Source organism: Manacus candei, unplaced genomic scaffold, assembly GCF_025592945.1.
Source record: "Manacus candei isolate 608988 ecotype Guabito, Panama unplaced genomic scaffold, ASM2559294v1 h1tg000063l, whole genome shotgun sequence".
Taxonomy (NCBI): Eukaryota; Metazoa; Chordata; class Aves; order Passeriformes; family Pipridae; genus Manacus; species Manacus candei.
Genome location: NW_026138111.1, coordinates 3,540,761 through 3,562,540, shown reverse-complemented (window position 1 = coordinate 3,562,540; position 21,780 = coordinate 3,540,761). Strand labels below are relative to the sequence as shown.

The window sequence follows — 21,780 nt, the reverse complement described above, 5'->3', positions numbered from 1 at the left end:
TTATAAAAACAAACACTAATTTCCAAATGAAGATATTACAAGCATTTGTGTCAGTAACATTCAAGACAAAACTTAAAAAGAATTTCCCTCTGTGAAAGCATTACACTGAAAAATGCCAGTTTAATAAAGACATTTGACTTCGGGTTTTGTTGAGGTTTTTAATTTTTTTTTAATTGAAGTGTCAGCTAATACTCAGAAGAATCTTTTTTAATACAGCTGCAACATTTTAAAAATAACTAACCAAACCATCAAGCTGACCTTATAGTAGATAGGTCCAGACTGTGGCAAATCATTGCAGCTGTTATACCATGAGATTTACTTTTACTCATGCTATTCCATTCTTCAGTATATATTTTTTAAGCCAATAAACCAAGATAGAAGTCAAAAAAGACAATAGAATAAAAAATAGTTCACATGGTCATTCTTCAACTCATTGAGTTAAGGGTTCAAGTTTTGGAAAAAAAACTCAGCAAAAAACCACAAACAACACAAAACCTCCACAACAAAACAGGTGTTCAGCACCAGACAAATAAGGAAAACACTAATATTTAAAGATTTGTGAAATGGAAAAAAAATCTAGTGCTTCAAAACAGAATGAGTCTTAAATGCCCATTACAATACTTCATATCAGAACCCTGAACCTGCCTTCTCTGCACTTTCAGGTTTTTCTGTTCTTTATTTTTACACCTGATGAAAATTACAATGCAAATAAACATCCACTTCAATATCATTTAATGTGTTTGGCAGTCTAGGATTTTTTAAGTCTGCCAATGTTTTAGGTGGGAGTTGTGTTTGGTTTTGTTCTATTTTTTTAACAATAAATGGGTAGATTATGAGAATTATAAGAAGAGACGGAATATAAAATTTTAATTTAAAGGAAATTAGCCTTTACTTTTAAACTTACATTAATGTTCTATTATATGTCTACTAATTCCATCACAAAAACCCAATCAAATATGTTCTTTCTAATATTTTCTCTGTTGTAACAGTATGTTACATCTATATTCATTAGAAATCATGAGTGTTTCCTACTTCCCTTGAGACACTCAATCTAATATCCCTAAGCACTAAACTATGTTTTGATAATCATTTTAGATTTTATTCATTTCATCCCATTATATAATATCTTGAACTACTTCCCTGATCTTCCTGATACTCAAGGCTTCCAAACTTTCATATCTGAGTTATCTATCCTTTGATCTCCAATAGTTTGGACAAGGATGTACCTGTAACAGCTATCTTCCAAAAACTCTGGCTAGTTAGACTGACGAAGCAAGCAGCTTAAATAAGATGTACATTTTACAGCTTTGATCTAGTTAACAACATCATGATTCCCTGGTTTGTTTTGTCTGTTTTTTTTTTCTCTGGTTTGTTTTGTTGGGTTTTTTTAGTGACCTAAAGCTGTGATTTTCCTTTTCTATTTCAAAAGGAATAAGAACATGAAATGCACACAGAACTTGCATTAGAAGTGAGAAGCTTCAGTCTGAGAGGCAATCCTGAAGATTGATGTATGGCATTGTCCAAATAGCCCAAGCTGCAGTTTTTTGTTTGTTTGTTTTACAGCGAATTACAAATCCATACTTTTAAATTGACTCAGAAAAATTAACTTTTAAACTGGCCATCACACAAGGTCAGCAGAGCAGAAGAAAGCTTTTCTTTCTCTTCTCTTTTATTTTATTTTTAAGTAGAACCTTAGCATAGTGTGGGTTTAGTGTTAGCAATGCTGACACATGGGTGACTTGTTTTTAATACAGTCTCTTACTCATATCCTAAACACCCTCTCACAGTTATTTGAACTGATAAATTACAGCCTTTGGAGCTAAACCATTAATGCTGTTCAGGGTTTTGTAGGCCATCCAACAAGCACATACAAGAATATTTGTGAAAAACATTTCACTCTTTAAACAAAAGTTCTAAAGCATGGGAGGTATCTTTAAAACGATACATATCTTTAAAATCATACATAAACTTCAGCAGTATTGGAACTGAAAAATGTTCAGGTTTACTGAACTGCCTTCTTGTGCCTCAAGTGTTTGGCTTTACTTAATAGATACAGCTGTTGGCATCCTATCACCAACACATTTATGTTTCAGCCACTTCCTAGCAGATTTACTAAGGCACACTCCTCTTACCAGGTAGTATTGTCCTCTCACATCTGTATTTACCAATAACTGAGAAGAAGAAACAACACCAGAGCAGGGTTTGGAAAACTATGGTCATGTTCCCTGACCTGTACTGAGGGGAGATGAAGGCAAACAAAGAGGGAAAGAATTGACTCTGCTAAAATGGTCATTTCCCAGGTGCTGTAAATACTGCACATGGATCCTACTGACAGCATTTCAGGAAAGGGAGTTTAGCATTTCTGTTACCTACCCCACCAGCAGCCCAGCTGCTGACATGTGAATTGCTTCTGCCCAGCCTAAGATATTGTACTTTAAGAAACACTGTCACCTCCAAATTGGAGTTTGTTCTTAGCCACAGTTCCAAAGCTACCACTTCTCTCTATAGGCTGCATGACAATTTTCCAAACTTAAGTGAACAGTTTGAGGTTTGGGTTTTTTTAATACATTTTATTTTCAATGCACTCTTTACAAGAAACAAGCTCAGCTGTGAAAACAGAACACTGAAGTTGTTTACGTGATGAGTTTGCACACACTACTACCTAAAACATCTTGTGATAAAAAGGAAGGATAATATGTTAAAATGAAAGGTCACTTCTCCAAAAGATGTCATTGGAAGGATTTATGAAAACCTATAAAAACCCCAATGGATTATTATCTGAAAAACAAGTGGACATACGACACAGAGTTTCTTTTTGTTTTATTAAACATCCCCTACAGCCTAAGGGGAAAATGCATAATTTAAAGGAAATAGATAAATGGGACAGTTTACTCACAAAAAATATTGAAGGATAAAAACCTAATCAGGCAGCAGGCTTAATGTTATGGACTCACCAGAGAAAATCGGACTTGTCAATTACCAAATCTTCTCAATTATCCTGACAACATTACAAAGTTTGTATCTGGAAAAAACATTAATGTAATTGTCCCTCCTTCAGTCAGACTTAAAGCACAGTGGGGTATGAGAGTACTCAAGAACAACTCAGGTGACAAGTTACTGGCCATCCAAAAATAAATGCCACGTGGCATTCTGTTCTGCCCAATCTGGATTTATGTCTACAATAAAAGATACATTGTTCTTCAGTAACTGCTGTGCAACTTGGATGACATTTTAGCATTGTGTCAGCTTGGGGCTTGCTTTGTTTGTTGGGGGTTTGCTTGTTTGTTTTTTATGCTACTTTCCGGATTTTGTTTTAAAATACAGAGCCAGGGAACACAATAGAAACCTATACAACTTTAAAAATCAATGCTTGGGTACACCCCACAAGAAAAATATGAACCACCACTACTTTTTGCCAGTAGATCTGTTTACAGATCTCAACAACTATTTTCCAATATCCAAATCATCAGCCAATATTCCAGCAAAACCTCATGTCTATGACCAGCTTATTCATTATAAGTCTATCATAACTTGTAAATACATTCAGTCATTAATGATACATGATGCTGAAAGAGTAAACAGACTTGCTACTACTTGTGCTTTAATTCACAAAACAAGGTATTTATCCAATAATCTTCAACAAAAAAATTAATGGTTTATTTGCAGTCACTGTCCAATGTTATTGATTCAGCATTTAATTTTTTTAAAAACTGGAATTTAAAGGCAAGTTTCTCAATCTTGACTTTCACCATCCCTCTGGGGATTCAGCCGCACATCTACGTGGAGCAGAAACCCCAAGCTCTGCTCGGTCCTAAGGCTACAGTGAGGTGCACTCTGCCCCCTGCTCCTCCTGGGTTTCAGCTCTGCAATTGCTGCACAATAGACCTGGCGATTAAACCTGTCAGGAAATGTGCTTTGCTTCCATTAAACTCCTCTCTAGCCTCTATTAAACTCCAAAAGTATTCTGGCTTCTTTCCAGGTCTACTCCTGCTCTCTTTCATTCTCTCATTTACATTCAGTACGGTATTTGTTCACTTTTCATGTTAATTGTTTTCATATTCTTAACTTATCTTCAAACCTTCAATTTCCACTTGTTACATAACCTCTTCTTGTCCTCTTTTGTATTTTTCTTCTTTTATCCAGCTTTTTTCCTCTCTCATTATTCTAAGCTTTTTTCTTCTCCATATAGTACTTTCTTGCACTCCCTATTTCCTGCCAGTTGAAAAAAGATGTTTCTTTTTATCATCTCTTTTTTTTTTTTTCTCTTTTGTTTGCTTGCACAAATTAAAAAAGCAAGACAGTTAGAACTCAAAAGCATCTGTGGACCAAATCCAAACACCAATACATTTTATACGTGGATTCACTTAACTTTTAGGGGACGCAGGGATATCTTGGAAATAAAAAAACCCCTTCATTAAATAGGAATAACACATCATATACACCAGAGTAAAGAAGGTGTATATGAAATACTGAAGGCCATAAGCTCTCCCTGTTGACACATTATACCACTTTTCTATTGCAGAAAGCTTTTCTGACACAAGGTGAAAAGATAATGGCAAATTACTAAATCAGCATCACATCAAGCCCAGTGTTTCAACTGCAGAACAAAGCATTTTCTTTGGCTTTCATCAAGTCCACTTAAAGTTTTGTGAGAGTAATAATAACAAGATGATACAGCTGTCCCTTCAATCTTATCTAGATTTACAGTCTTGAGGGCACAAGCAGTCTGTGGGAACAGACAGCAAGCCTCCAAAAGAGCAGCAGAAACTCCAGCAAGGCCACACTACCTATGTCCAGTTCTGACACGACAATACTGAATTCCCTCCAGTTATGGCTATATTACTGACTAGTATTCAAGACAACTTGGGATTTTTTCCAAAAGTTTTCTTCTCCATTTTTGGGTTTTTTTACTGCAATGAGGTTGTGCAGTACCAGAAATGTTTTCAGAAGTCATAGTCCTGCAGGAACATGAGCATATAGATAAAACATGCAGGTACTCTAATGATGGTTTTCACCAAACAATCTGAAATAGTTAAATCCTTCAAACCCCCTCCTCCTCCCACACCCAAAATCAGAATTACTCCCTTCTTATATTTTTTTTTTCTTAAATAAGAAACTGATGGGAAAAATTAGTTTCAAGTTTTACCTTAAGATGGTCGTCTTCCCCCAAGTTTTGACTATGGGTGACTGTGCACTTGAAAATATCTGAACACCACTGTTCTAACAAAATTCTGGGATATATTACTATTATGAAGCTAATCTGTAGTAACTGCTCCTCTGGAATATAATCTCCTTCACAGGGCCTTTCCCAGTCTCCTGGCAGCCAGATTTGGGACTCCAAGCTTGAAACTGTGAGCTTCCATTTTCAAGATGAGAAAATACTGGAATGATAAGAAACTTAAAAGTTAAACCATTTCAGACCTGCTCACACCAGCGTGAGAGATGCTTGTCTAAAATTGTGTGACTTTATCTTTTACAGGTCAGTTAAGCTGGCAAGAGCCATAACAAAACCAAAGTATTTTTTCTACATCAGGCACTTTATCAAACAGCAGTGAATCCTTGTTCTTAGGGGGGAAAAAAAGGGAATCTAAGCAATAGGTCACTGAGCTTTATTCTTCTACTGACTAAATTTATCATGTTAGAATTTGTTCCTGTGAGAGTCACAATCTCCTTAGCCTATTTTTACATTTTGCTTCTCTTTTAGATCCACCTCCTCAATGCAGAGGTTGTTCCACATACCGTTCTCACCAATTCAGTAACATCCTGTTCGTGATGAGAGTTCCTGGTTCCCCACGGCTGGATGTTATGCACGTACATGGCTGATTCAATATGATATGAAACTATTTCTGTGCAAAAACTAGATCAGTTTATTGCACAATGAGAAGGACTGAGCACAGTCTTCAACAATTCTTACAGCAATTCTGGTTTTCCTCTCCCTATCCTCAAAAGAAATCCAACTACACATGGATTTCATCTCTCTCATTGGCTTCACTAATGATATCCAATTTTTAAGCAGAAAATTTATACCAGATTTCTCAACACCACCATGGAAGCTCTAGATTTTTGTTGTTGTCTCCATGTGTTTCTTGTAGATATTTTATTTGCTTTTTAGGATCTCTTCTACTACTGGGCACACTCAGTGACTATTTTTAGACTCCTGCAAAATTCTCAAACACCCATACTTTTTGATTCGACTTTTTCTTTCCTAAAATTTAAGCTACTCAGTAAAGCATATACAAACTGAGGAAGTATTAAATCATTCTACAATTGTGTTCTTCTTTATATTTTCATTTCTCTTTATGATTTGATTATGGGGGTTTAAATGAGTTTTCAGACACATACAAACTCACCCCAATGGCCTCACTTTCTTACAGTAAAATACAAGATTTAACAAATTCTTTTATATCAGAAATAGTGAAAAGTCTCAAGCCAGACTATTAGAATAAGTCAGGGCCCATCATGGATGCTGCCACATTAAGTGGTCATGGTATAGCAGAGTGCCATGGAAATACACAAGGAGAAAGGGGGCAACCAGAGGCTGAATTCTCTGCCAGGGAAAGCCAGGCAACAGCAAGTTGGGGTCATCAGCCTACTCTTCTGTGGCCTACAGAAAGGGATACCAGTAAACAAGAATTTATAGCAGCACCAAAGGTACAGTGAACACCAACCATTAAAACTTTTTCATTACTGTTTTTAGTAAACACGTTTGCAAAAGCCCTGAAATAAAGTCCACACAACCCCAGATCCTCCAACCATAACCAGTGCCTGCTTTCCTGCTGCAAGAGAACAGCAATCCCAGAATGACATAACTAAACACTATGAAGAAGAAAATAGTGCTTAGAGGTTCAATGCAATCTGACAGTTCCTTAAGGTACCATTTAATCAGAGCATTAGAAGGCAATCACCAATTTCTATGTAAGTAAACTATCAATAGACAGCTGCTTACTTGTATTTGAAAAATGTGCTTTCATGGGAGAATGTTTTTCTTGCACACCCAATAATGAAAAATTTAGTTAAACTGAATTATTAAAAAACACTGGATATTGCAAGTAGCTTACAATCCAGCCCTTTAACAACAGTGCCTTCATGTGTTTATTATAGGCATTTTATTATTTTAAAGCTAAGGTTCAACTACGTTTTATAGTTGTAATTCTGTCCTCCTACATATCCACAAGCAAATTTGGTCCATTTCAAATTATTTGTAAAGCCTCCTACATAGAAAGGAGTTTGAGATTTTAAAATATACTAAGTTTAAAATAAACAAAGTCAACCTACCAGTGTCATAAACCTTGTGAACTGTCTATTTTTTGTTCTAGCCTAATAAGGCATCCTAGAGTGGCAAGAACCAAATTGTGAGAATGACTGTCCTTGGCTAGAGGTTGTATGCATATCGTATTTCATAACATTTTAATAATGTTTATTATGTAAGTTTCCCTAATTAACTTCTAAACTTACTTCTACATTTGGCATCTGTAACATCCTGTGGCAATGAGTTCCAATATGTAATTATGTGTTCCATGAAAAATCACTTATTTTAAACCTACTGCTGGGTAAGAGCTAGGAGTCATCAAAAACGTGTCACCAGAAATGATGAATAATCATGATCTCCCCATCCTCTCCATAACATCAGCAGCTTCATATACCTCTTGCATTTCTTCTGACCTAATTTCTTTTCAAAGCTGCAGAGTCCTAATCAACCTGTACAGGCATCTCTTTCTCCACACATAACCTGGTTTATCCTTAATAAAAGAAAGGACATCTGCAACTGTTGGTACCATTTCCGATCGGTCATGGATGTCGTCAGGATGTTTGCATAGAACGATAATGCAACTTCAAGCCCTCTTTTTTGAATAGTAACAATTTAGACTGCCATGCATGTTAGTTAGCCAGTTCCCTCCTGCAAGCATTATTGTATAATATTGTATAGTTAATGCACTTGCCATTCTTCCCACAACTGTTCACAGATTTGAAGGATCTTAATATCGTGAATGGTGTATGAGTACAAGCTGATATTTTGTTGTTTAGCTCCTTTCACAGACTTATTAAAGCAGCAAAGATCTTCATATAGATCCCTGTAGGAGTCTACTCTTGGCTTGTGATAACTCATCTTCTATTCTCATTCTTTTTTTTCCTATCTTAAATAATTATCAACTAGAGAGGACTTCTCCCCTACTGTTGTGACTATCTGATTTCTTCAAGAAAGAAACTTTGCCAGAATTTGTGATGGACTAGGATGGTTAATTCATATGGGATATACAGTCCTAACATGACCATGAACTCACATCCAACTAAGCTACAATCTGTCTACAACAATCATGTTGGCTCTTTTTTGTTACTTTTTATTCTACGTGTACATGTTCATCTTCATATTTCTAAATGCATATCTTCCCATTTGACTACGAAGTGTTACTTAATTTTGATAAAGACTGAAATAAAACTTTCTAGGCTGTAGCTTCATGTAAATTATGCTACATTTCCAAATTCAGTGATTACGTATTCAGATTACTCCAGACCTGTTATTTTTCATTTTAATCAGTTTGATCTCAAAATTCTTCCCCAATACTTGAGTTTGAAACAGACCACCTGAGACATCTTAAGTAACCTCCAGTGAAAACAGCTCCATATATTCTATATAATTAACACAAATGCAAGAAGAATCTTTGTGAGATTTGGTGCTAAATATTTATCTTCTGCTCGTGTTCTCACAATATCTTGATTCCTACTGGGCCTGGAGACTACTAGAGGTCTCTTGTTTGTGATGTGACTGAAAAATTTCTCAAAGTTCTTTCTGTGCCTGTCTTCTGGTTTTCACACATAACTTACCAGTTTCACATCCAAGTGTTTCCTACATTTGGTTACAATCTCTGCTTTTTGAAGTCTCTTTACCTGTTAGAGATTTTCCTCCTTTGCAGTTCAATAATACTGAATTTGGGGTTTCTTTCTCTCCCTTATGACAGATGGCAGATGTTTAACATTTAATATGGTAGCACTTGACACCAGTAAAAGCCTTATCCTGTTAGCTGTTCCTTTTGACAATTTCCTAAGAAGCATGCTCCCTTAGGCACAGTTCTTTCCATAAGACGTTACAGGAACATATTTTACACTTCCTCTTAAAACAAAATGGCAAACATATTCATTATGGTTACTCTTGTAGGGCAGCCCAACAGTAATTTCATCTTAAACAAGGTCTTGTGCATTGCATGTTTGTCAAGAGCTACTACTCTTGTGAGCTGACAGCTTACCAGAAAACCCAGTGCATCATCCTTCACTTCCACATTTACTGAGTCTTCATACACATAACAGAACCATGTAATAACAGGAAATGGTTCTTCCCTCAGCATCTTACCTCCTATAGCACTTCACAGGAATGTTCCATCTCATTAACACAGCCAGTGTAACTCTCACCCTCTTTTGCTCTATTTGCACACAAATTCAAACCATAAATATACTTTCCTGTCTAGACAAACACAGTTTTGACCACAAACCATAACGCAGAAAAATGCATCTCCCAGAGTAGTTTGCATTCTTGTGTCTGCATAAACGTTTGCCCTTATACTAACATCCTCTTGTACCAATTTTCTGCGATGTCAAATATGTCAACATCTGGATTTCCAACCAGAATTCCATCTCTCATGCTCAACTTTTCACATTTCAGATTTTGTCCAGAAGATCATCTGCAACTGCTACTGGTCTAATTGACTAATTCTAATTTTTTATAAAGAGAAGCAAGTAGGAAATACATACATGACGGTGTTAATCCCTGACAGTTGTTGAAACATCTGCAGACCACAACCCACAATTAAGGCTCTTCGAGTTGGAGGGTATGTTAGCATTCTGCAGATCACAGGTCCAGCTTAAAAAAAAACAAGACAACAACAAAAGAATACATAATAGTTCTTAAGTGATCACTATCAAGACAATGTTGCCAGGCATAGCAGGCTTTGCACCTTAGTTTCAAACGAACTTGAATTATTTCAATTATTTTTGAACAATTCAGTCATTTCAGTTCTGCTTTTCTGCACTGTACTACAAAGACAATTTTCAGGAAGCCCAAGCAAAAAAATGAAACAATTTTTGTACACAGTGTCTGCTACTGATGTCAAATGTACAGCTCTCCTATATCATACTAACAGATGGCACATCTGCTGCAACTGAATGTACTCAAGAGCTATCTCTGTTGTTTCCTTTCTGAAAGCTTCCACTGTTATTGAGAGGTTGTTTCAGAAATGCCATTAGTCACTGCTAAGATCTGGATTTTGGAGATGAAGTGTTCTCCCTAGTCCCTCAAAGACCCAATTTCCACAAAGCAGTTGCAAGTGTGGGTATTTGAAGGTATAGGATAGATCTATTCTCCACAGCTCTAGAGGCCTGCAGAGGGAGCAGAAATTACATTTTTTCCATACCTTTGGTAGCAATGGTATGAGGCTGCATTCAAAATGCAGAAAACAGTTTCTTAATGAAGAAAAAAACCCCAAATTTCTGGCTAACAAAGTTTTATTCTCTATTTAAAACTTTCAAAGTATCCTAGGGGAGAAAAAAAGTAGTACAGAAAGCTATGAAAGAATAGGAAAAAATTTAAAATCCCCAACTCTAGTATTTACATTAATTTCTTTCTGCACAGAGTAGTGCTTTTTCACCTGATGAAATATTTTATGTCTTACACATCTTACCACATCTGGCATACCCACTCAGAACATCTAATCACAATATGAATAGGTCAAAATTGCTGCCATCCAAAAAAAAAGGGAGGTGGAAAAGGATCTACGATTTTACATTTTCAAAGTCTTTCCTAAAACTACAGAAAATATTAAAAGTACTGGTTCAGTAAAAAACCCTACATGGGTTTGTTAGTGAAGAATCTACATGCAGAGTTCCAGCTTCAGAAAGCTGACAACCTTTGAACAGTTTCAAGAGTGGGACTCAAGCAAGGGGTTTAGATAATACTTTCTTCATTGAAAGATAATCAGACCTGCCTAAGAAAGATAATCAGACCTGCCTAAGAAAGATTTATTTTCATTTAAAATTATGGTATTTATAATTCATATCTCAATTGTATCATCATTTAACTTTGCTTCCTTAATATTAATAGCAGAATACAGCCTTATGTATTTTCTAGTTGATTTACAAGTAACGTTAATATTTGGACAGTACACAGTCCCACATGTCCTGCCATTTAGCCACACCATTACCTCAAAATGTCTTCAAGTAAAATCAAGTGACAGATAAATCTGATGACAGATAAATAGAGTCAATCCATAGATCTCATAAGATACTCTCAAGCAAGACACATGACATCACTGGGCAGACAATTACATCAAAGGGTTCCATAGTCAAATTGGCATTTCCTCGGTGGAAAAACCACAAAGCTGGCACTCACTGCTAGCTAGGAGCAGTCCAGAGATCAGACATACTCTGGGATTTCTCCTCAACTCCAAGCTTCACAAAGAAAAAAGATTTACTAACAAATGTACCTATGAACTTTAATTCACCAGTGACAGCTCTCAGGCTCTCATATTTGGCATCACACCTGAGCATGGAGGCTTTGGGCTTAAAAACCTTATCTGGCAACTGATTCTGCAGCATCTATTCTAAATCCAGGCTGTTGAGATCTTCTGTTCTTCATAAACTTCCTGTAAGGGCCTTAACTGAGTTCAAAATCTATCTTTATCCTCAAGGGACCTTTCAGCCAACCTACATCTTACAGTCCATCATCAATGGTCATGCTCATTGAATAAGCTGGAACTCTACAGCAGGGGCTGTCAGGAGAGTAGGCAGAAATGTCCTAAGGAACTGATGCAACTGATGTCCTGATCCGCTCATCTATTTTATGGAAGTTATATAAAATTCTGTTCACAATGACTCATTGTACAAAACAATTGGAAAGGAGACACTAAAATGAATAGCTAGAAATTAAAGCAGCTGTTCTCAGACAATGGTTTGCAACTCAGAGGGAGTCATGAAGTCTCAACAAAACTCCATTGCACAAATCAGTTTGTGCGCTTGAAGTGGGGCCCTGCAGAAATTTTGCAATAGAGCACATGCACTAAAGTTTGGACCTTTACCTTAGAATTTCACACTTTAAACATTTAGAACATTCAGTCAGCTAAGTTCAATAAGCACTTGGAATTTTTCAGACTTCTGATTAATTGTATCACAAAAATGATGATAAAAATTATCATACTCGCTCAAGTCAGCGTTTAAAAAGGTTCACTCCAAATCTGTACCATGGCAACTGCCACATATAAATAGGCATACACAAAATTAAAGGATTTTCTTTCATAAAATTCACAGCCTTCAGGTTTACAAACCAATAAATGGAATGAAAGAAATAAAAGAAACTGCTAATCTCTATATTAAAGGAGCATTACCAACTCAATGAAAAAGCCCAAAGGACTCTGACTGTGAGGTGAGTGGTTTTTAAAACAGAAAATGAGTGTGAAACTTCTTATTAAAATTATCTATCTCTGAAATTAACTATATTGTATTTGCATTTTCCTGTCATTAATCCTTCCATCCATATTGTTGAGTTCATATGTTACAATCTTCTTAAAAATAAACACCTCTAGGCAGAACATGGGTTTTAACTACAGAGAATGGGTCTAAAGTAAAAAATGAAAAACAAACCAAGTTTTCAGAATTAAATAAATTTTTCTTCTGAAAATCAGTCTTCTGAAAACCAAAACTGTACTTCAGTAGTTTCTGATAACCCTTAAATATGCCATTAGTTATGACAATACATTAAAATGGCACAAAACAATAAAATCATTGTCTTTAAAAAATGGAGCAACTTAGCTGCTCATAGAACTAGAGGACACAGATGATTTAAACATAAATCACAGGAAAAAAATTAAATATCTGGCAATTTTTACAAAGGAAAAAATAGATATTTGTCTCCAAAAAGTCCGATTTTTCTGGTTTGTGATACTTCTGTCTTAATTGCTGTTGTTTTTTTCCAGCTAGATTTAGACACATTCCTGCATCGGAACCACTTCATTTAACTTGAAAAAGCACCAAGATGTTTGTTTTCCTTCTTCTAATCTATGAATAAAAATTAAGTCAGAAGGATGAGACCTCCTAATGCCATGATTAATTCAATGAGACTAGATTTGGTTGGATTTTTTGTGCTGTGGTTTCAGATAACTCCTTTATCTGAAGTAAATTTCTTTAACACATAATTTTTACAAAAGTTCAAAACACGCTACAGCTTGCTCTAATGAGAGTCCAAAATGGCAGCATGAGATAAAGAGTAATGGAAAAACAAGCATACTGCTGCTGTAGAAGGTGACACTGCTTGAAGTGGTGATACTTGAAGTGGATTGCTGTGATCCAAGTGGATATTCCATAGCTTGATCCAAACTGTCTACCAAACTAGACATTCATCCTTATAAGCAAAAGGCAAAATATAGGATTTGGAAGTTTAGCTTCACATCCAAAAAAAACCTTATTAGATTACACTGAGCTAAACAGGGGAGGAGAAGCTGTTCTTGTCAAACCATTACTTCTGAAAGTGAGTGATGCTTTCCAAATATTACAATGTAATGCCAGTTTCCTATATTTTAGCTGTTATCCTTGTTATTAGGCATAACCCACAAATTAGGTTTGGACATTTCGAATCTCCTGGCAAAGGCACTTTGATTTTCCTCTGCCGATAAAATGAAGTGTATGGCAATCATAGGAGCTTGGGTGTGATCTACTGCCAATTAAAAGACAGAGATAATTTTCAAAGGCAACACAACAAAAGCTCTAGTTCTAAAAGGAGTTTATATAATGAAAGCAGAAGAATGGGTATTAATGACATCTTAGCATCTCCGTGTGAAAATGTACTGCATTCTTTTCCAGGGGAATAAAAATATTGTAGGATAAAATCCCACAGCAAATGCAGGCAGACATCTGGTGCTTGGAAATCTTGTGATTCCCCATCCCACAAATTATTAGAAGAATACCTAGCAAAATTTCACAGTCAGGAAACTATGGTTAGACACTGGGCTCTGCCAAAGTCATTTGCAGGTTCAAACATTTATTTGCCAGCTAATCTAGGTAACAGCTTGTAGCAACAGCCTAAAACTATGTAGGGATCCTGCCAGCATTTCGTGCTCTTGCTGTAGAGGGTTGTTTCCAAAAAAGCAGGCTTAGCCAAGCAACAAGACAGTCACTCATCAGTTTAGCATCAATTAAACTCAAGATTCAGACTTGTTTTCTGGACCTTTTCTTGTTCTAACATCAGTCAATACCCTCTCTTCCACCTAGATAAATCTTCAAGGAATTGATCTACAGTTAAAAATAAGGGACCAAAGAAAAGAAAGTTCGGTTTGCAATCTCAGTAACAGAGGACAAACATGGGAACCATTTCTGTTTTAACTTTCCTTACAAAATGACAGCTTTCTCTGCATCATCTGCAGAATCTTACTTCACCAAAGATTCCTCCTCTAAAGCACCTAGATATAGCTATTATTTTCTATGTATGAATGATATACTAAAGTAAAAACCCTTTTCTTCTCCTTGTCTATTACATGATTATTTTCTGAAAGTATCAACTTCATTCATTTTTCCTTTCTGTAAAATTTAACAAATCAAAAGGTAACTAGCTTTAAGATCAAAACTGCATTAACTATGCTGAAAAGATGCAAAATAATTTTACTTAAGTACCATGTTCTTTCCCACTGTCTTATATTGTTCCCAGTAATGTTGGAAGAACCACTCCCAGCATTAGAAGAAACTTCCTCCCTCATATAGTTCACTAATCCTTTGAGAAAGCTTGTTTGAGGTTTTTCAACTTTCTTCTTTACAGCGTGGTTCCCTATCAGCCAAGAAGGAGAAAAGATCATCAGCTTGCCTAATCATGAGTCTTAGTATTTTTCAGCTTTCCACAGCCAAAACCATCCACTGCTATGAGTACAGACTGGAAGAAGTACTCATTGGGAGCAGCCCTGCTGAGAAGGACTTGGGGGTTCTCCTGGATGAAAAGCTGGACACGAGCCAACAGTGTGTGCTCACAGCCCAGAAAACCACCTGTATCCTGGGCTGCATCAAAAGCAGTGTGGCCTTCAGATCAAGGGAAGTGATTCTGCCCCTCTTTGCCCTTGTGAGATCCCACCTGGAGTGTTGCATCCAGCTCTGGGGTTGCCAACACAAGACAGACGTGGAGTCCAGAGATGTTCAGATGTGCAAAGATGCTCAGAGGGCTGGAGCACTTCTCCTATGAAGGCTGAGAGACCTGGGGCTGTTCAGCCTGGAGAAGAGATGGCACTGGGGAGAGGTTATTGTAACCTTTTAGTACCTAAAGGGGGCTTATAAAAAAGATGGAGAGGGACTTTTTACATGAGCAGATAGTGATAGGACAAAGAGGAATGGTTTTAAACTAAAAGGGGAGAAATTTAGATTAGATATTAATTCATTGTGAGGATGGTGAGACACTGGAACAGGTTGCCCAGAGAAGCTGTGGATTTCCCATTCCTGGAAGTGTGCAAGGCCAGGTGGACGGGGCTTTGAGCAATCTGGTCTAAAGGAAGATTCCCTGCCCATGGCAGGGGGGTTCAAACTAAATGATCTTTAAGGTCCTTTTCAACTCAAACCATTCTATGATTCTATGCTAACAAGACAGGTTGCTTTAAAAGCAAATAAAAGCTAATTAGACATAACCACTTTGATTTTAGAGAATTAAATAGTGAAGGGAGATTTTCCATGCCTAGATGAACTGAAAGGGGTTTTTTGTTTGCTCAGAAAACCTCAATTTCAAATAAATGGTCTCTCCAAATGCTCTTTTTAATCCACACATTGAGAACAGAAACACTAATATAGATTTTTTTGTTTTGTTTTGACAGCAAGTTGAGTTGGTCCTCGGAAGTTCTGAAAACAAAGACATTTTCTTTTATCTGTAAAAGGAAAAAAAAATCTTTCCTTTGATACCACATTCTTTGATATAAAGCTCTGGTGACAGAAAATCTATATGACTGAGTACTTGCACAAAGGCAGCAGCAGTTAAGAACACCTTTGAATAGGACAAGAAGCAGTGGCAAGTAGGGAAGCAAAAAAAAAAACGGAGTGCATTTTGGCTCTGTGTGATAAGTTCTCTATAGAAAACAGAACCTACTGTAATGAAGTCCTTTAAAACTGAAAAAAACCATGACAAAACAGATAACAGAGAGAAGAGTGGCCAATGACATGATGCCAGTGGGAGTTGAGAGAAGTGGCCACAGTGACCAACGAGAACCTGGGCAGGTGGAGGAGGGATTCCAGTGTGGTACTGGCAGATCAGTGGAATGGGGGAACGAGTGAGAGGGAGATTTACCTCCTTCATTGATAGGAAAACTGAGGCAGGGACAGAGAAAAGCAAGGATCATATTGTGGTTTCCTTCTAGGTGTGGAAAAGTACCTTAGAGCAGACTTGTGCATACCTACTGCCTGAAAATCAACATTTCTTTTCACAGTCTGCTTCAGAACTGCCTTACATAGAAAACAGTTATGTGACCCTCACTTAAGGTTGGAGAAAGTAGAGGAGGAAAGATAAGATTATGTAGCTAGCATTACGCAGGCACAACCAAAATAAGCCAAGTGTTGTAACAGCCTGAAGAGCTTCCCACTCTGCTCCCATCAAGTAGTGAAGTGCAGAGCATTTAGCAATCTGGAATTAGAAAGCTTTTTTTCTTTCATTTTAAGTTGAGGAAAGATTCTAAACAGAAAACGGTAGTCAGGGCAGTTTCAGGAGTGCCATGTTGTGTGTGTGTGTGTGTTTGTATTGTTGTTGTTGCCATTATTCATCAATTAAAAGAGCACCTCAGAGTTTCCTCCAACCAAGTTAGTAGTTTAGTCTCAAGCTGATCTTCCCAGCTGTTAGTGCATTAATGTTATTATTAATTACTATTATTAAATAGATACTGTATTTTATTTCCTGGACAACACACTTCAAGCCTTACATTTTCTGCCATTTGTTTCTGCAAAAAATCTTAGTTTAGTGATATTATTTTCCCCCCTCTATTCCTTGTTTCCAAATGAAATATCTTCATTTCTGCCACAAGCCAGTAGTTTAACAGAACAAACAGATTTGTATTTCTTGCCCTTCAAAAGAATGAGACAAAGGAGGGAAGGGGAAAAAAGGAAAATTTAATAGAATTGAAAAAGGAGCCTGGAGGTCAATGAAAGTCACCACAGGAATTTATGAATACAATCTGTAGCACGTTCACTCTTTTTTTTTTTTAATTTATTCATAGAACGTTTAGCTTAGACCATTTCTCTAAAAATGTTTTAAAAAACCCTATTTATCTAAGGGGCTGAAAAACTCCTCTCACTTTTTAAAATTTGGATACCATTACCATAAGAGCTTCATTAAAAATAAAAGGAAAAAAGTTAAATTAGAGATGAGGTCCACATCTAAACAGGTTATAAAAACCTTCTTTGAAATCAATATCATTTTAGTACAGCTTAGCTGGATCCCAAAACTACCACAGAGAAAAAAAATAAAAAAGTCACTGCAGGTTAAAGTCAAACTATTTTAACTTTGGCTTCCTAAGAACAGGACAGCTCCATCAATGGATATATAGTCGACAGACAGCACAGCAAACCTAAAAATAATGTCTTATAGCTAAAAATAATAAGTCTTAAGAAACTGCTTCAACATTTTACTTTTTTTTTCAAGTGAAGCATTTGAACTTGAGTACCAGGCTGAGTTCCACTGAAGACAGAATGATGGATACACACTTAAATATTTCCCTGAACTGCAGCCTAAAATCATACCTTATCTAAAAGTACTAGCTAATTTACTACATTTTAGTATTAACCATTTTCTATCAGAAACACAAAGGGCTCTAAGGCAACCATTGCCACTCAATAACAGCATGTTTTTCAGCAGAGAGGGCCAAACACATCCTGGGAGCAGGGGCAGGAGCATTGCCAGCAGGTCAAGAAAGCGTTTCTTCCTCTGTACACAGCAGCTGTGAGCCCCACAGCTGGAGCAGCACACCACAGTGCTGCCTGAGTCTGGAGAAGAACCACCACGGTGGATGGGTCTGGAGCACATGACACACAAGCAGATGATCAGTCAACTGGAATTGTTCCACTTTAAAAGAGAAGGTAAAGGGAAAAGGCTCTGTTGTCTACAGACACCTGGTGGAGGGGCAAGGAGAAAATAGGGCTGGGCTCCTCAGAGGTGTGCAAGGGCAGGACAGAAGGCAATAGGTAAGTTGGAATGCAGAAAATTTGAGCCAGATATGAAGTCTGTTTATTTTGTATCATGGAAGTGGTCAAACACAGAAAGAGATCTGCAAACTGGTCATGGTCAAAACTTCACTGAAAAAGTTCCTGAGCAAACTGCTCTAATTTATTCTGCTTTGATTAGGAATTAAATTAGACAGCTTTCAGAGGTCATCCACAAGATTCTTACATGAAATGTACATCATTCTAAGATCTGTGATGGTACTAGTTATTACAACCAGTACTAATGAAAAAGTAAGTTTGGTACTTCACAGCATATGAAAAAAAAATCAACCTGAATATCTGGAATTAACAGACTATCACAACACTGCATGATAATGCACTTCATTCTACGTCTATTAAAATCTTATTGGCTTTTCAATACGAATTACTAGTACTATTTTCACAGTTATCGTAAACAACAGTGACTGAAAAGCAACCTTACATACAGGTCCTGTAAAACTCAGCCACCTCCATACCACCAACAGCTGATCCACCCCTTTTTGCAATTTCAGTACTAGGCTTCATTAATCAAGAACCTGTCAGTCACACTCGACTGGCAGCTAGTATCCTGAATTTATAACCTCTGCAAAGAATACAAATCAATATTGAAAACAGCAAGTGTAGAATACTAAATTGACAACTTCCTTAACTGGTATGAAATATGACAAAGCAATAAAGGAGAGATTATTTCATCCTTCCAATATATAAAAGGGGTTTATGAGATACATGGGGAGAGACATTTTACCAGGGTCTGTAGTGAAAGGACAAGAGCTAATGGTTTTAAACTAAAAGAGGGTGGATTAGTTTGGATATAAGAAATAAATTCTTTACTATCAGGGTGGTAAGGCACTGGAACAGGTTGCCCAGGAAAGCTGTGGATAACCCATCCCTGGAAGTGTTCAAAACCAGGTTGGACGGGGGTTTGAACAACCTAGCCAAGTAGAAGGTGTCCCTGCCTATAGCAGGAGGTTTGGAACTCTACCATCTCTAAAGGTTCCTTCCAACCCAAACCATTCTATGATTGTTAAGCACTGTACAGAGTTCTGGTCCCCTTTGCTTTCTCACCCTCATCTCAAAAAGAGGAATATTGTACAAATGGAGAAACATCGAGAAAAAGAACAAATTAATGGAATGGTTTCAACATACACCAGTACTCATACTTTTTTTTAATAGGCCCCTGGGTACTAAAATGCATATACAATGATATCATACTTCTGGATTAACAACACACTAATATTAACAGTCTGTTTAGTGTGATTCTGCCTTCATTAGCATACTAGGCTTCTGCTTTAGCTACAGATGAAGGTAACAAATCAAGTACACTATCCTTCAAGCTGGAGGAAAAAAAAAGATTAGGAGTCATGATTACAACAAAAATTTTGTAAAATTAGAAGGGGTACAATGAAGGTGAACAGAGAACATGGTTGTTTCAAGATTAGACAGGAAAAGGGACTGTATAAAATGTCAGATGGAAAACCAAAATCATAATTATGGTGCACCATGTGCTGGCCACTAGCAAGACAAAATGGCAATGAGACAGACTTTGCCTGACGCAGCAAAGTGTGAAAAATCCACAATGCAGTGGGTGTATGGTTTTTCTCTATGGTCTGTAAGACAGGAACAAAGAGCCAAAGTTTTGCTACTGCAGATTATATCTTGCTGGAGCAGTGACTCCAAATCAAACAGCTGCTTAAGTATTATTGCTGGCTGAACTAGTGATAATTTGCAATACAAACATGCAGAGAGCATGATAATATCTTGGTCAGTGATCCCAAAAAGAGAGAACTTCTTCACAAGAACTGAATAGTATGAAAAGGTGATGTTCATACAGTTTTCAAATCTTCCAGTTTCTGGAGGACTTCATACAGCCTACATGAATTTTTATGATCCAGTTGCCCTGACGTTTCAAATGTAAGAAAGTACTTCACAATAAACTATGCTTCTTCACAATTTTGCATCAGATATAAGCATTAGCATCAATAAAAAACCAGCATGGAAGCAGTTTACTTCTATTTGCACAAAGAAGAAAGCCTATGGATGATCAGATTAGTAACCTCTTTTTTGATTTATTCTATAATGCTGTCAGTGTTAGCAACCAAATTCCTCCAGCAAGATGCACAGACTGTTTTTAATGTATCTTCATCATGAAGTCTTATTGGTTTCCATGAATTAGAGAGAGATAGCCATTGCATAAACTTCAGAGAGCTCCTCAAGAGTAATTCTTGCTAGTGTCTTACAGTAAGTAGCTGGATCTATGTACAATTGTTTGGACAGGTGAAATACTTTTTGGCCATTGATTAATAGAAGAACATACTGTGGGCCTTGCTTTTATTAAATCTTTTTTTTTTTTTTAAATTTTTGAACCCATCACACAGATGTTCTATATCACCAGCTGTGACTAACCTGGTGAAAAAAAGCTCCTAGATAAAAAGAAATTTCAAAAAAAAATACTATAATGCCTCGCAAAACAACAGGCAAAAGGCATCTTCCCACATGGTGCTGGTTTTAGGGAAAATATAATCAATACTCCATACTGGACAGTTTGAGGTCTCTCATGTACTATGTAATAAATCTGCAAGCAAATCTGTAAGACAAACAGTCGAAGTGGAAAGCCTTCTCATCATTTTCAGCATAATGAAGATAGAATGGCATTGCCTAAATGCCATGTTAATTAGCAGTTTCCTTATAAAGATATTTTAAAAGGCAATTCTTTAAAAATGTTGAAAATCCAGCAGAGCATAAGATAACTCTTAATATCTTTCCCCACAGTAAATATGCACTACAAGATAGAAGCATGCAGGACAAGGGCCTTTTCATTGCTTCTCTGCATCCTCACAGATCTAGCAGAGAGAAAGGAAGATCATAAAGATTGTATTCAATTATTTAGAGACCTGAAACCCACTTTCCAAGAAGATATAGGAATTCTCAGACATTTCCTCAGACTTCCAGTGAAGCAGATTTTTATGATGTTTTTATACTCTAATCAAGTTAATCACTGTCTAAAAGGACACTATCTGAAGTCAAACATGATGCAAGACAAACTTCACATAGCACTGTTCAACATCCCAGTGCAACTATGTGGTTAGCAACTAGTGGCTACCAAATAGCATTCCAGTTTCCCCAGAAGCTTCTGGTTTTCCTAGATTTGAGGGCAAAACATACCACTAGCATAGCTAGAATTTCAGGTAACCTTTTTGGTTTCAGGGCAAATTGCAAATTTCCCACCCATGATCAGTCAGAAAGATTGCCTGTGGCACAGAAAGGGGAGAGAATTTTACCCAGACATGCACATCCTCTCTAATGCACAGCCCTACTTTCCAGAGGAAAAACAACTTGTTATGAAAAACAGATGTTTGAAGGATAAGCACTAAAGACAAGAGAAAAAATATAAAGTCCTACCTCCTGTTTAACAAAAAAAGAGAGGGGGCAATTACTTCATTTAGAATTGGTCAGGCTGCAGAGACTGATGAACCTGAAGGCATTGGCAAAACTGCTTCATACCATCAATGAGTTAAAACAGTCTGGTTGGCGTTGGGTTGGGTCAGGAAACGATGAAATTTAATTTTCAGTGTCAGATATAAGAAGCATCTG

At 36.8% G+C, this 21,780-nt stretch overlaps 1 protein-coding gene across 2 annotated transcripts in view; it reads right to left on the bottom strand.

The window, feature by feature from the left end:
- The window catches only part of SLC2A13 (solute carrier family 2 member 13), a 152,697-nt gene that overhangs the window by 70,336 nt on the left and 60,581 nt on the right, over positions 1-21,780 (bottom strand). For both annotated transcript variants that reach the window (XM_051805017.1, XM_051805018.1), the window contains exon 4: positions 9,745-9,853. In XM_051805017.1, coding sequence (XP_051660977.1) covers positions 9,745-9,853 — 109 coding nt within the window. The remainder of the gene's footprint in view (positions 1-9,744; positions 9,854-21,780) is intronic.